Source organism: Dreissena polymorpha, chromosome 10 (assembly GCF_020536995.1).
Source record: "Dreissena polymorpha isolate Duluth1 chromosome 10, UMN_Dpol_1.0, whole genome shotgun sequence".
In the NCBI taxonomy this organism is placed as follows: Eukaryota; Metazoa; Mollusca; class Bivalvia; order Myida; family Dreissenidae; genus Dreissena; species Dreissena polymorpha.
In genome coordinates, this window is record NC_068364.1 from 63,447,513 (window position 1) to 63,462,976 (window position 15,464).

The 15,464-nt window shown below is 36.6% G+C and overlaps 1 protein-coding gene and 1 long non-coding RNA gene across 3 annotated transcripts; both read left to right on the plus strand.

Annotated features, from left to right (window-relative positions):
• Positions 1–804: 804 nt before the first annotated feature.
• On the plus strand, positions 805–14,861 carry LOC127847853 (1-deoxyxylulose-5-phosphate synthase YajO-like). 2 transcript variants are annotated; one of them, XM_052380053.1, is made up of 9 exons: positions 805–972; positions 2,636–2,756; positions 5,119–5,264; positions 7,530–7,686; positions 9,859–10,032; positions 10,615–10,712; positions 12,208–12,389; positions 13,616–13,755; positions 14,171–14,861. In XM_052380053.1, the coding sequence occupies exons 2-9, from the start codon at positions 2,646–2,648 to the stop codon at positions 14,285–14,287; spliced, it is 1,125 nt and encodes a 374-aa protein (XP_052236013.1). In that variant the 5' UTR covers positions 805–972; positions 2,636–2,645; the 3' UTR covers positions 14,288–14,861. The 2 variants fall into 2 exon arrangements, with proteins under 2 accessions (XP_052236013.1, XP_052236014.1); XM_052380054.1 differs by lacking the exon at positions 805–972 and adding an exon at positions 1,508–1,532.
• Positions 10,766–11,106, plus strand: LOC127847854 (uncharacterized). Its single transcript, XR_008034219.1, has 3 exons — positions 10,766–10,813; positions 10,882–10,946; positions 11,012–11,106. It is a non-coding gene; the product is annotated as an uncharacterized LOC127847854 (long non-coding RNA).
• Positions 14,862–15,464: the final 603 nt, after the last annotated feature.

A 15,464-nucleotide genomic window follows, 5' to 3' on the forward strand; every position in this document is an offset into this window, starting at 1 on the left:
AGTACATCGCGAAATAGGTGACATAACGATATAAGCACCATAAATAACGCAAGTAGATTGATCATTTTATGTATAAAATATATAGAGTTCACTACGCATGCACAATTTGCATTCCTGGACTTACCACGTGACGATGATGATCAATCTACTTGCGTGGTAGACATCCCCAGTTAAATGTATTACCGAATATTCTGAAAATATGAAAACTTAACAACTTTTTTTAAGTAATGTTATATACCAGTCGTGAAATTTCAATCAATATAAACTAATAATTGTAAAAAAACGCGGCATTGTACAGCTTTCTTTTTCTTCGTCGTCGTGGTTGACAGTCCCTTTAACTATCTATTTGTCTATCATATATTTATTGAATGCACAACGACCCATGTTCTAATTTTGGCCCTAACATTTCTTCTCATACGGGGTTATCATGTCAACGATTAAAGGTACTTGTTCGCAGTTGGATAACAAAACGATTTTGAAATCAGTTGTCTTAGATTCAAAAAAAAAAATGTACACATTGTATTTTAACACGCGATAAACACGAACGACTACGAAATTTGTTTTTAAAATATTGGTTCATCAATAGATCATCTTTATTCGAAATCGGTAACATAACAAAGCGTTTTTAAAGCTTTGCGTCAATTATTTGGAATATATGTTGAGTACTAACATGACGTTAATATTTTCAGTGATAAGCACAATGGCGTTTGCTTTAACTGGTCCCGGGGTTGAATACCGGAGAAGGCATAATGTTTTTTAACGTTTTTCTTGCTCTATAATTACTCAAGACTACTAAAAATAGTATGGACTTTTAGGAATAGAGATTTAAGAAAATTGTTCACAAAAATACGACAATTCAGAACAAGTCCTTTTAATTGAACAAACCAAACAGAGTCCTACTTTCGATCTGTGTATGTTCAATCCCATATCAAGGCACACATTGCTCTGTAATCCGTAACGGATAGCAACTCGGTAAGTGAAATTTCGTTGATTTTTATTTTATATAATATAGTTTTCATTTTTGGTTTTACATGCTGGAAGTGCAAACGGTATGGTTTATCTTGCGTCGAGATATTTTCATAGCTGTACCGATTAGAATACAGTATTCGTATAAGCAAATTAAATACCTATTCAGTTGTAATCGGGTGAACCGTATATGGATGTTACTCAATATAATATATTTCACTTCTTAAATTATAATGTCAATATTAAACATAATATATGAGACTTAGATTGGACTGTTTAACATATAAATAAGTTGAAAATTAACCAGTAAAATAGTGTAATATAGGTTACATACAGATACGTATACATAATGTATGTAGCAAATACATTTTACATTTTTTGGAATCATAAACAATTACCCAATCGAACATGGAAACTTACGTTGTACATGTGTGATACAATTTTGATCTACAAATGGCATGTTCACCCGACCGACAAACGCCTAATACCGTGCTGTGGAGAAACTGATCTCAAATAAAGTGTACAACAACTCAAGTGCAGTGCAATATCACAACATAAGTTTCCACGTAAGTTTTTTAGGAAGTTAAAGAGCATCATGTGTGTTTGTTGCCTTGAAGGTAACGACCGTATAGTATGTCCCAGACGGGCGTTGAAACTAATGTCGCGGCGGGGAGGACGGGGAAATAATTCCTGACATAAAATAGAACATTGGCAGATTCTGTAGCACAGGTTTTTTAAGCTTACCGCAAATTAGAACATTGAGATAACAAACCGGAACTGCGGAATCAATTGCAAAGGCATGCATATAGGATATTTTGTAGTATTTAAATAGAGAACTATATGTTTGGTTAAACCTGAAACACATTTTCAGTCGTAAAATGGCAGGGTAAGCATAAATGAATATGCAGTGAATCGATATATTCAGGCAGCCATTTAGAGCTTCTCGCACATCTAGATACTACAGCAAAATTGAATATATTTCAGTAAAAAAAACTATATATCTGGAAAAGCTGGGGTCCTCATGTAATGCAGCCTTGTTCAAAACATACTACGGTAAAAGTTAATTAAACTAAAAAAAAATTAGACTGCAAGACAACCGCAAGCTTTTGTAAATACATGTAGCTTTCGAAAGGACATTAATTTTTTTCATACTGTTGTCAATTATTTATAATACTACAAATTACTTATATGCGAGATGAGGCATACACATTTATAGCTAGTAATGATTTCTATACCGTGGGAATAATCATTGCGTCGAAGTCTTGCGGACGTGAATTACGTCATCACACGATAATATGCCATGATCTCGATCTTTTCTACTGAAGACCAAATGCTGCGTAAGTTCTTACCCTTTCCAATAGACCCCGGTAAACAAAACAAATGAGCCGCGTTCTGATAAAACTGGGCTTAATGCATGTGCGTAAAGTGTCATCCCAGATTAGCCTGTGCAGTCCGCACAGGCTAATCAGGGATGACACTTTCCGCTTTTATGGTATTTTTAGTTTCAAGGAAGTCTCTCCTTACCGAAAATCAAGTTTAGGCGGAAAGTGTCGTCCCTGATTAGCCTGTGCGGACTGCACAGGCTAATCTGGTATGACACTTTACGCATATGCATTATGCCCAATTTTCTCAAAACGCGTCTCAAATGCAGGTTATTTACCATTTACAGAACTGTAGCCATGGAGGCCAAGGTCGGGTATAATTTCCTGGGAAAGACCGGAGTAAAGGTTTCCAACATCTGCCTTGGAACAATGACATTCGGCACCACCGACAAAGGACCCATGGCACTGGTACGTTGGAGCATATGGTTAACCCATTGATGCCTAGTGGACTCTCCCATCCTTCTAAATTAGATCAATTTATTTCCAGAATTAGGGATGTCTAGTATATTCATTTATATATTTATAATATTTCTTACAGAAATTCCTTTAAGCAAACAGCGCAGACCAAGATGATGCGCCGCATCATGCGGCGTCTCATCTGGGTCTACGCTGTTTGCCAAGGCCTTTTTTCTAGACGCTAGGCATAAATGAGTTAAATGGCGTTGTACACAGATAATCGTATTCTTGAAAAATGTAATTAAATGTATTTTTTTTTACATATTCAAACACTAAAAATACCTTAACTTAATAATGACAGCAAGATACAATTTGACAATACAAAGCCTTTCCCAATATTTAAACCCGAGACCTTTGGAATTAAATTGACATCGTGCCACCTTTCAATCAAATTCCTATCGAAATATCATCAGAGATTGATTAATCGCGTGCACCAGTTGCTAACGACCTGTCCGCCGTTTTCCGAGGCAAGCCGAATGTCTTAGACTTAGAACCAAGAAATAAACATCAAACATTCGAATATATAAAGGCTAACACTAGTAACTGTGTCATTGAAAAAATGTTCTACAGAAGAATAGCGTAGATAGATGACCTAAATTCCCAATTCAAGTCAATATTAAAGCAATTCTTAAAAATGCCAAACAAAGAATGTTCTGTATTCATATACTTAAGTCTTAAAATTGTTTGGTGAATGCGTTTCCACTGCTGTTTTTTAGATGTACGTCAATTTACTTAACGTGGTCATATTTTGTGATAACTAACTGGTAATTATTAGAATTGTACACGTGGTAATTTAGGCTTGTTAGGAATTAACGATAGAAATAATATAAATTAATATCACACAAAGCCGAAATGTGATCTTTACAGGGACGAGTTACATCTTAACGGTGTCGAATTTCGGATATCATCATTATAGAACGTTTATTTATTTCAGAAAATTACCCAACTAATTTTTTGTGTAGCACTTTCCAATAATATTTTTTATAGAAATCATATAAGCAATTTTAATATGAATACTATCACGTTTAAATGTGAAACAAAAAGAGGGATTTTCCAACCCGCGCTGCGTAATTTATAGAAAATTACTATAAATCGCTATTTTTGTCAAAAGCAAGTGAAATCAATGGTATGCTAGTATATTCATAAAACAGCATCGATAAATGCCATCGTAGACGTGTTATTTATTACTCATACTATCATTAAACGTGGTAACTTGGATAACGTAGGTACACGCGCGTGTTATCCTTTGCGAATGTGTACTTTTTCAAGTCCGTAGAAAATAGCAAACACAAAAGCCCAGTAGAGGGGGGTAATCACGTAAAATTCAAGATGGCGACGTACATGCCGAGGCAGGTATTTTTTATTGTTTTATACCCTTTATTAATATCAGCAAGAAAGTTGCTAGCGTTTATTTCGTATTAATATTTGCTCTATATCTCGACTCGACTCGCTGTAAAATTTCTTAGCGGAACGACCTAATTACAGCTCCGCTTAGAAAATTCGCGGGGATTAAAGTTGATATATAAAGCGAAGTATATTACGATATAAACGCTAAGCAGCTTTTACTGATATGGCTGGAAATTGTGCGTTATTTCAAAAATAAACAACAGTAATAAAGGTTATAAAACGGCGAAAAATACCTGCCTCGGCATGGACGTCGCCATCTGGACTTTCATGTGAATATCCATCTGTATATCGTCAAGCTTAGAATAAGAGTGGTCGACAGCCTTTTTAAAATCATTTTTTAACAATTACAAAATGTAAATGTGAGCCGATATTTTACACCAAACTAAGTGTAACCGAGCAATTGATCACCAACACTTTAATTAAACATAACGTCAGGTTGTCCTAGTTTGCACCTTATGATTGACATAGAGTCGGGGTATTTTCCAATACCAAACTGATTTGGTGTTTTCAGGAGTTTTGGTTCAATTATGTTTTATGAAAGACAATGATTAAGATCTATTTCCTGCATCACTAATTAAATCAACGCATACATGAGTTTTTTGGATAACTTTTTATTATGTGTTATTTAACGAATTGTGATCTTACATTTTTTCAATTACACCGCATAGTGCGCGAAAATATTAAATTATTTACCGTTCGTATATTACCAGTTGAATTCGAAATCAGAAAAGCTCTTTTATTTATATGTCGAATAAATGTACCGGTGATTAGGAAGAGCACTTTATGTGTAAGACATACTTGGGCAGACTCGTTCCTAAATAATCAAACCGCTACGTGAAAAGCATCCACCATGCTGCACGCTTCTTGCACTAGCAATGCTTGGAAATCGCATTTCGATGAATTCCAGTTTTACAATAACCCCAAACAAACCGACGAGGCGACATCGCACAAGATCTTGGACAGATACGTTGAACTGGGTGGAAATTTCATCGACACCGCTAACGTCTACGCGGCCGGAGAATCCGAGAAGATCATCGGAACTTGGCTCAAAAAGTAGGTGCCGCCCGGTAATTGTTAATGTTTAATTTCGTCTATCTAAGTTTGTTTCAGTAGCCGATATTTCTTGCCACTCGGGCGAATTGTTTGGTGCGATGTTCATAAGAGAATAACTTACCTTTACACGAGTCGATGACAGATACTCAATACCACAAGTTGCGAGTGATATAATTACCGGTAAACATCTGTATACATTAAAATGACGTTATACATTTGTATATATATATATATATATATATATATATATATATATATATATATATATATATATATATATATATATATATATATATATATATATATATATATATATATATATATATATATATATATATATATAATTGATTCACATAAAACAACATATTGATGACATGCAATTGAGTATATTTGTTTAATGCTAGCTAACGTTTGCATTTAAGTAATAATGTTATCTATATTTAATACATATGTTACAATATCACATTTTATTTAATGCTTTCTGGTGGTTTATAGAGAAATATCAATGAATTAAAATTGATCATTTTACTTTTTCAAACAGTGAAAATTTTCAGTGAAAATTATCACTGTTTACTGTGAAATGACGTCATTTTTGACGAAATGACGTAATTATCGCAAGGAAATTTTTTAGTTAAACTCTTTAACAATGTATATAAACTGTGAAAAAAAGCATAAAATAAAAAGAAAATTTGTTGGATTCGGTGGAATATCGATTTTGATTCACTCGTGAAAATATTATTTTCTATGATCGCTCGTGAATTAAAATCGATAATCCACCGAATCCAACAAATATCCTCTATATAAATTTGTTCATGGTCATTTACTGACCATGACCTATTACTATTTGCAGCTTGTTAGCAGGATTATGTCCCTTTTTTACCTATCAACGTCATGTTAAGGGTTGCTTGCACGTTGAATTTGTGAAGTTTGCATGCACCAAGTAAATTTATCAGAGACTTCATATATTCTTCAATTGTAACTTCACACATGTATTTGGGACCATATGGTATCAACCAAGGCCCATAACTCTGAAACTGCATTATAGCAGAATTATATCCCTTTTTCCTTTTATTTAAACTTAGCACATACAGTCCTATCATGGGGTTGCATTTAGGGCCAGTTGAGTTTATGTTAATTCAAACTGATGAAAAGGTTTTGCTAAATAACTACAGATAAGATTGAGACATTGCGCTGCAATTATGTACGTATGTAGTTTACAGGTTGATCTAACGAATTTTTTCATTTGAGGCCAGTGGCGTTAAAATAGTAAGTGTTTCCGCTCAACAACTTAAATAATGATGAAGTTTTCGTGCTTTAAGTTTGTTTGATTGTACCGTTCATGCAGCCATATATTTTTTTGGACCAGAATGGCCAAGGTCAAGGTTATGTTAAATAGATGGATGGCTTTCTCAAAATGACCGGAGTTCGGATTGAAGTATTGGGCTGTAAATTTTATGCGTGGATGGTTTACATGCATACCTTACATTCAAACTTAATTCTATTCATCCAAATTGATTGGTAAATACTTGAACATCTAGTTTCTTTTCATGGTCTTTTTGTTGATTTAATATATTTTTTCCGATTTAGTCTGAAATATACATAACAATTATTACAGATATTCAACTTCGAATAAGTCTGTGTAGTCATAATATCAGCTGCCGGACAGTAAATGTGCATTTAAAGGGCCTTTACATTTTGGTAAATTAACAAAATTGAAAACTTGTTTCAGGTGCGCAAATTGTCGTTTTAGGTATGATATTTGTGAGGAAACATTTTTACCGAACATTTACACTGCTCTAAAATATCCATTAAATGCATCTGTTGACGATTAAAAAAACTGAAAATTATAAAGCGTTGCAACGCGAATCGATTGAATAATTTGAAGAGTTCTGTTGTTTTCGATATATTGCGATGATTGCTTATATAAAGTATAAAATACATCACTGATTTCATGAGCAATGATGGTCGAGTGGTCTAAGCGATATACTTTTACTCCAGGGGTCAGTGGTTCGAGCCCAGTTGGGGGTTACTTTTTTGCTTTCTTTAATTTTATTATTTATTTTTTTTAACTGGAGCTTTTTAGATCCAATATTTACATTTATCAATATAAAGCATTATTAACGACAAACTTCAATGCATGCCAACATCTGTGAAGAGCCCCCTTTAACAATGAAGACGGAAGAAAAGTCGTGAGGCAGCCTTGGGACAGCTCTTGTTTGCACATATGATCAAGTTGTATCCTATGTCGTTTTATTATGTACTCAGAAAGGAACGCGATGACATTGTACTGGCAACGAAGGTCCGGTTCCCCTTTGACATGGCCAAACTGAAAAATGGGAATGGTCTGAGCAGACGACACATCATCGAGAGCTGCGAGGCCAGCCTGGAAAGGCTGCAGACAGACTATATCGACCTGTATCAGGTATAAAAGGCTATATCGACCTGTATCAGGTATACCAGCTATGTCGACCTGTAACAAGTATTACAGGCTATATCGACTTGTATCAGGTATAACAGATAACATCGACCTGTATCAGGTATAACATATTACATCGAACTGTATCAGGTATAGCAGACTATATCGACCTGTATAAGGGCATAACATTCTTCATCGACCTGTATTAGGTATAACAAACTACATCGACCTGTATCAGGTATAACAGTCTATATCGACCTGTATCAGGGCATACCATTCTTCATCGACCTGTATGAGGTATAACATACTATATCGACATGTATCAGGTATAACAGACTATATCGACATGTATCAGGTATAGCAGACTGCATCGACCTGTATCAGGTATAACAGACTTAATCGGCCTGTATCATGTATAACAGACTACATCGACCTACCGGCATATCCGGTATAACATAATACATCGACTCGTATCAGGCACAATAGAATACATCGACCTGTTTCAGAATAAACAAACTATATCGACCTGTATCAAGTATAACAGACTACATCGACCTGAATCAGGTATAACAACCTACATCGACCTGTATCAGTTATTACAGACTACATTGACCATTATCGGGTATAACAAACCACATCGACATCTTCATCCAGTATCAAGTATAACAGACTAAATCGAGCTGAATCAGATATAACAGAATTTATCGACCTGTATCAGGTATAACATACTACATCAACCTGTATCAGGTATAACAGACTCCATCGACCTGTATCAGGTATAACATACTACATCGACCTGTATCAGGTATAACAGACTATATATACCTGTATCAGATATAACAGACTACATCGGCCTGTACCAGGTATAAAATATTACATTAACTTGTATCATGAATAACAGACAAAACCAACTTGTAACAAGTAAACCAGACTGCATCAATCTGTAACACATACAACAGACATTATCGACCTATAACAGGTATAACACATGACATCGACCTTTTTTACATATAACAGATTTAATCGATCTGTATCAGATATAACAAACTTTATTCATCTGTATCGGGTATACAATTATGCATCGACTTGTATCAAGAGTATGTGAATATAATTATCGATTTGTACTAGCTTAAAAAGAATTATTGACCAGTATCAGATATACGTATTACATACACATGTATCAAACATAACAGACTAAATTGGCGTTTATCAAGTATAGCAAACTACATTGACCCGTATTAGATATAGCATTTTTAATTTACCTGTATCAAATATAAAACAATACATCCACTTGTATCAATTATAACATACTAAATCCAATAATGTATCAGATATAACAGACTAAATCGACCATCATCATGTATAACTGACCACATCGACCTGCATAAGTTTTAACAGACTACATGGACCTGTTTAAAGTATAGCATACTACATTATCCTTTATTAAACACATTTGACCTGTAGCATATGCACCAGACTGCATCGACCTGTATCAGAAATAACAGATTACACCGACGTGTATCAAGTATGATATTCTACATAGACTTTTGTCACGAAATACATACTTCATCAACCTGTATTATGTATTACCGCCTATATTGTTTTTGCAAGGTATAACATTCTACACCGACTTAATCAAGAATAACTGACTACATCGACGTGTATCAGGTATAACAGACTACACCGACCTGTAACAGGTAAAATATACTTAAAACACCTGTAACCGTTATAAATACGACATCGATCTGTATCAGGTATAACACAATACATCGAACTGTAACAGGGTTAACAGACAAAAGCGACATGTATCAGGTATAACAGACTATATAGACCTGTAGCAGGTATGACAGACTTTATCGACCTGTATCAAGTATAGCAGACTATATCGACTGTGTCAGGTATAAAAGACTTATTCAACCTGTATCATGTATAACACTACATCGACATATATTATGTATTACAGACTATATCGACCTGTAATAAGTTGAACACAATAATTCGATCATTATCAGGTATAACAGACTTAATCGACCTGGATGAAGTATCGCAGACAGCATCGACCGGTATCAGGTATAACGTATTACATCGACCTGTATCAAGCAAGCGTAATGTACTTAGTAATAAACGTTAATTTGAGGACATTTTTGATAGCATTTCACCTTCTGATCAACGCATTAGGGTCACATGTGGGACAACGCTACGCCCGTGGAAGAAACCTTACGCGCGTTCGACGATCTCGTGCGCTGCGGCAAGATCCGTTACTATGGTTACAGCAATGTGTGTGGCTGGCAGCTGCAGAAGATCGTAGAGACGGCGAAACACATGAATCTGAACCCTTGCGTTACTTTGCAGGTAACACTGTTCTTGTATGTGCAATATTGCAAATAAAGACTATTTATACTTGAATGTATTTTGTTTAAGCATATGTGTATTTGTTTTTTTTCCAATATTTGCTATATAAAGAATTTGCTAGTTAAGGCGCAAACCCATAATAAATTCTCGCTCTTCGTTATATTCACGGTCATAATGTACTATTGAATCGTTGACGTGTGTTTGGGTTTGATTGATAGGTCATACCATTAAAAAATGTCGTTATTTTACTGCTTTTTGGGTCTGCTGTTTTTAATACAAGATAAATTTCTGAACCATGAGTAAAGAGTAAAAAGTAGCGATATGTTCATGTATTTTAATCGTTTTAACAGAAACAAATCAACAACTATAAACACGAAGAACACGCGCAAGCTATAAGGGAATACTATATCGATAAAAATCCACGCAAGATCTATTCGTAAGAAGCAAATAAATATCCGTTATTTATTATATATACAACAAGACAACCCGACAGAAATAGGATCGCTTATGGACCTACTGAAAGCACAAACACTATCACCGCAAATTGGTCAATAAAACCTACATCTTCTTTATTCTCAACAGCAACAGTACAGCCTGCTACGGCGTGACTCGGAGCTGGAGGCGTTTATGGTGTGCCAGAACGAGGGCATCGGCGTGTTGCCATGGAGCCCGCTCAAGGGGTAAGGCGTTCCTGGCATGTCAGAACGAGGGTATAGGTTTGTCTGCATTGGAGCCCGCTCAAGGGGTTAGGCGTTTCTGATATGTCAGAACGAGGGTATAGGTTTGTCTGCATTGGAGCCCGCTCAAGGGGTTAGGCGTTTCTGGTATGTCAGAACGGTGAGGGTATAGGTTTGTCTGCATTGGAGCCCGCTCAAGGGGTTAGGCGTTTCTGGTATGTCAGAACGAGGGTATAGGTTTGTCTGCATTGGAGCCCGCTCAAGGGGTTAGGCGTTCCTGGCATGTCAGAACGAGGGTATAGGTTTGTCTGCATTGGAACCCGCTCAAGGGGTTAGGCGTTTCTGGTATGTCAGAACGAGGGTATAGGTTTGTCTGCATTGGAGCCCGCTCAAGGGGTTAGGCGTTTCTGGTATGTCAAAACGAGGGTATTAATTGTGTGTACAATGTATATCGTTATTTCGATTTAAAATCGCGGTATTTTAGAACTTTTCCTTTTTCGTATTTTTGTCGTTTGTGGTTGACGGTCCCTTTAAGGGGTTAGGCGTTCCTTGTGTGTGAGAACGAGGGTATAGGTGTGCTGCCTTGAAGACCGCTCCAGGGGTGAGGCGTTACTGGCATGTCAGAACGAGGGTATAGGTGTGCTGCCTTGAAGACCGCTCCAGGGGTGAGGCGTTAACCCATTATGTCTAGCGTCTATAAAAAAAGGTCGTGGCAAACAGCGTAGACCCAGATGAGAAGCCGCTTGATGCGGCGTCTCATCTGGGTCTACGCTGTCTGCTAAAAGGAATTTCTGTCAGAAATATTCTAAATATGGAAAAAATACACTATACATCAATAATTTTGGAAATAAATTGATCCAATCTAGAAAGGTGGGAAAGTTAACTAGGCATAAATGGGTTAATGGTGTAAGAAAGCTGCAAGATACGCGTGCATGGGTAAGGCGTCCATGGCGTGTGAGGCGTATTAGGCGACATTCATGGTGTATGAGAATAAGGGTATATGCGTGCTGCCATTAAGGGGTAAGGCTTTCATGGTGTGTGAGAACAATGGTTTAAGCGTGCTTTGTTAGAACTGCATGTATGTTCAAGATAATCAAGGAAAATCGTTACCAACGCTTTAGTGGTTTAACAAATTTGAATGATGATTTTTTTATTAATAAATAAATAATGCTCACACTTTACTTCGCTTTTTAATCATTTCGTCATTTTACAAAACTGTGAGCGCGTTTATGCCCAAATGGACTCTCCCATCCTTCAAAATTGGATCAATTTATCTCCAACATTAGGGATGTCTTGTATATTTATTTATATGTTTAGATTATTTCTTACAGAAATTCCTTTAAGCAAACAACGCAGACGAGCGCATCATGCGGCGTCTCATCTGGGTCTTCGCTGTTTGCCTAGGCCTTTTTCTAGACGCTAGGCATAAATGGGTTAACTGCACTCTGTCAGCCTCAGCCTTTCGCTACTTGACGTAATGCGTGCATTCCCACACCAGTGGTATGCTGACGGGCAAGTTCAAGCGAGAGGTGACGCCTGACCCAACCGGAAGTAGGGCCGGCTACATGGCGGCCAAGAAGAGCGAGGGCAAGACGACGATGAGCAACTGGGACGAGTTTAACAATGACGATAACTACTGGAAGCTCATTGACATTATAAAGAAAATTGCAGACAACAAAAGTAAGAACTCTTAACCTACGACTGGAATGACACAAAGAATAAGATTAACCCATTTATGCCTAGTGGACTCTCCCATCCTTCTAAATTGGTTCAATTTATTTCTAAAATTAGGGATGTCTAGCATATTCATTTCTATATTTAAAATATTTCTTACAGAAACTTCTTTAAGCAAACAGCGTAGACTCATCTGGGTCTACGCTGTTTGCCAAAGCCTTTTTTCAAGACGCTAAGTAAATTGGTTAAATCAACTGTATGTCGTATAATTGTTCTTCGTGAAACTTTTTTTAATGTGCCTTTAAATCGTAACGCCGTTTATATACCGAAGTTCATGAGCATGGTAATTTCTAAAATGTTAGTAATATTTGCATTTTTTTTTTGAAAACGCTTGCATGAATGTTTTTACATGCAGAAGACATGCATGTATTGAACACTTTCGTAAAGTCTCGGAAGGATTTACATGTTATTTACATTTGCATAGAGGTTTTGATCTTGCATTTAGATTTTGACTTTAGACTAAATCAGTTCCTGGTTCCTCGGTATAATGTTTATCACCGTATTGCACTGACGGCAGGTTGACGCATTTAACGCACGGAGAACCCACTATATGGGTCGTGTTCTGAGAAAACTGGGCATAATGCATGTGCGTAAAGTGTCGTCCCAGATTAGCCTGTGCATAGGCTAATCAGGGACAACACTTTCCGCCTAAATTGAATTTTCGCTAAGAAGAGACTTAATTATAACAAATAATGTCATAAAAGCGGAAAGTGTTGTCCCTGATTAGCCTGTGTGGACTGCACAGGCTAATCTGGGACGACACTTTACGACACTTTAGGCATATGCATTATGCCCAGTTTTCTCAGAACGCGACTCGTGTATTAACCGTCCAGAGGTGATCGAGAAACAACGTTTCTCATACTGAAATGTTAAGCAGTTAGGATACCGATGTTGTTTATATTATCTTAATTTCTTTTCAATGAAAACAGACACAAACATATTTCAATAGCAATTACAACAATCTATAACGACGTAGGAAGACGGTGTGCTACATTTATCCGGAGAGGCATTTTGGTGTTACTAGTATTATGTTGCCCGTGTCCGTAGTTCTGTCCGATTATCCGTCGAATTGTTTGAGATATTGTATGATATTGAGGAATGTTCAGACGATAATGGAATGTGGGGGCATCCGTGTCCTATGGACTTCAGTACAATTGTAGTATACCTTGCAGGTAAGTCCGTGCCACAGGTGGCATTGCGCTGGCTGATTCAACAGGAAGTCGTGTCCTCCGTGATCATCGGCAGCACGTCGCTTCAGCAACTAGAGGACAACATGGGCGCCTCTTCCGGCTGGGAGCTCTCCAAAGAGGAGGTATCTAGTTCTGGGAGTTATGAATTGCATTGATTAATTCCCTTCTCAATTATTGATACTTATTTTCGGCCAAGTAGCATAATTTGTATGGAGATTGGTTATGATTGGAAATAATGTTTTCGTACATTAAGTCCAAACCTCTGATTATGTATTCAAAAAGGGCAGTTACACAGTGTACAGACCAAGTCGAAATGGTTTGTGGTTAAGCTATGTTGACCAGAAGGTAATGTAGTCAATTGTTTCCTAAAATTAAAAACCTGCAGTACGTAAGGCCAAACTGTCCCAAACAATTTTGAGTACTATTTAGACACCAAAAACATTTCAAAATTTACCTGAAATAACTGTTAGAGGCATGTCATAATATATAGTCTTTTGAATTGGGAAGCTTATTAATACCAACCCCGCCCGCTTGCAGATGAAAGAGCTTTCGGACGCTGCCCCGCTGAACAAGCCATACCCATACGACATGATCTGGAGCGGCGCCCAGACATCCAGACACAACCCTTTCGCCAGGTCCAACAAAATACCATAAAGCACCATAGACAACGCATTTGCCAGGTCCAACAAAATACCATAAAGCACCAGAGACAATGCATTCGCTAGGTCCAACAAAATACCATAAATCACCAGAGACAACGCATTCGCTAGGTCCAAAAAAATACCATAAAGCACCAGAGATAACCCAATCGCCAGGTCCAACAAAATACCATAAAGCACCAGAAATAACTCAATCGCTAGGTCCAACAAAATACCATAAAGCACCAGAGTTAACGCAATCGCCAGGTCCAACAAAATACCATAAACCACCACAGACAACACATTGTCAGATTTGCCAAACTTATGGACTATGAACACATTAAGAAAATATGTTGTGAAATTATAAGAACATTTCCTTTGGGGCTTTTAGTTTTAAATTAGTACGCCGCCACGGAACTGCATATGTGTGCATTTTGCATTCTGCTTGATTTGTATGAGAAAACATTTTTTTAAAGCATCGTATATTTACCTTTTATACTTCGTTCGACTAGTAATTTATTTCTTTTATTTTAGATAAAATATACATACATTATATATGTCATATTTCAATAAAGTGCGAATTTATAGTACTACTATTATTTTTGATCACTTGACACAAGTCCTTCGTGAACCAGAACGTTAACATGGATTCATTCGAAGTTGTATAAACCAAGAAAATGACAACAGAAGTACATAGTGTACGTACATAAATGACGTTTACGAATGTACTTGAAAAACACAGACAGGAGAATTTAAAGATTAAAAAAAAACGAGAAACAATATGTCGTACGCAAATTAAATGTCACATCAGCACGGTTGAATGACAATTGTTTTATCAGTTATTTTGTGTCACTCATACATCCCTATCATCCAGAACATAAAAATGTTAAATAACTTAATTAAAATGATCATCAGTACGTTTTAACATCCGATTTTTGCATCTTCATTTCGCCTTCGTCACAGACATGTTGCGTGGAGAGCAAAATGTATGTAGGCCTACCATCGCAACTTTATTTATACGAACAAACACATATGTACCAGTAACTGTTTTTTACATATACTAACTAGTAAATATACCCTAAAGTAATCTATTCAATTGTTTCCATTACCTACCTTCAAACCTACTCGAAAAAACGACATTAAAAAACGAGCGACCAGAACGACGAAAAGGGGACAAATGTATATCATATCGA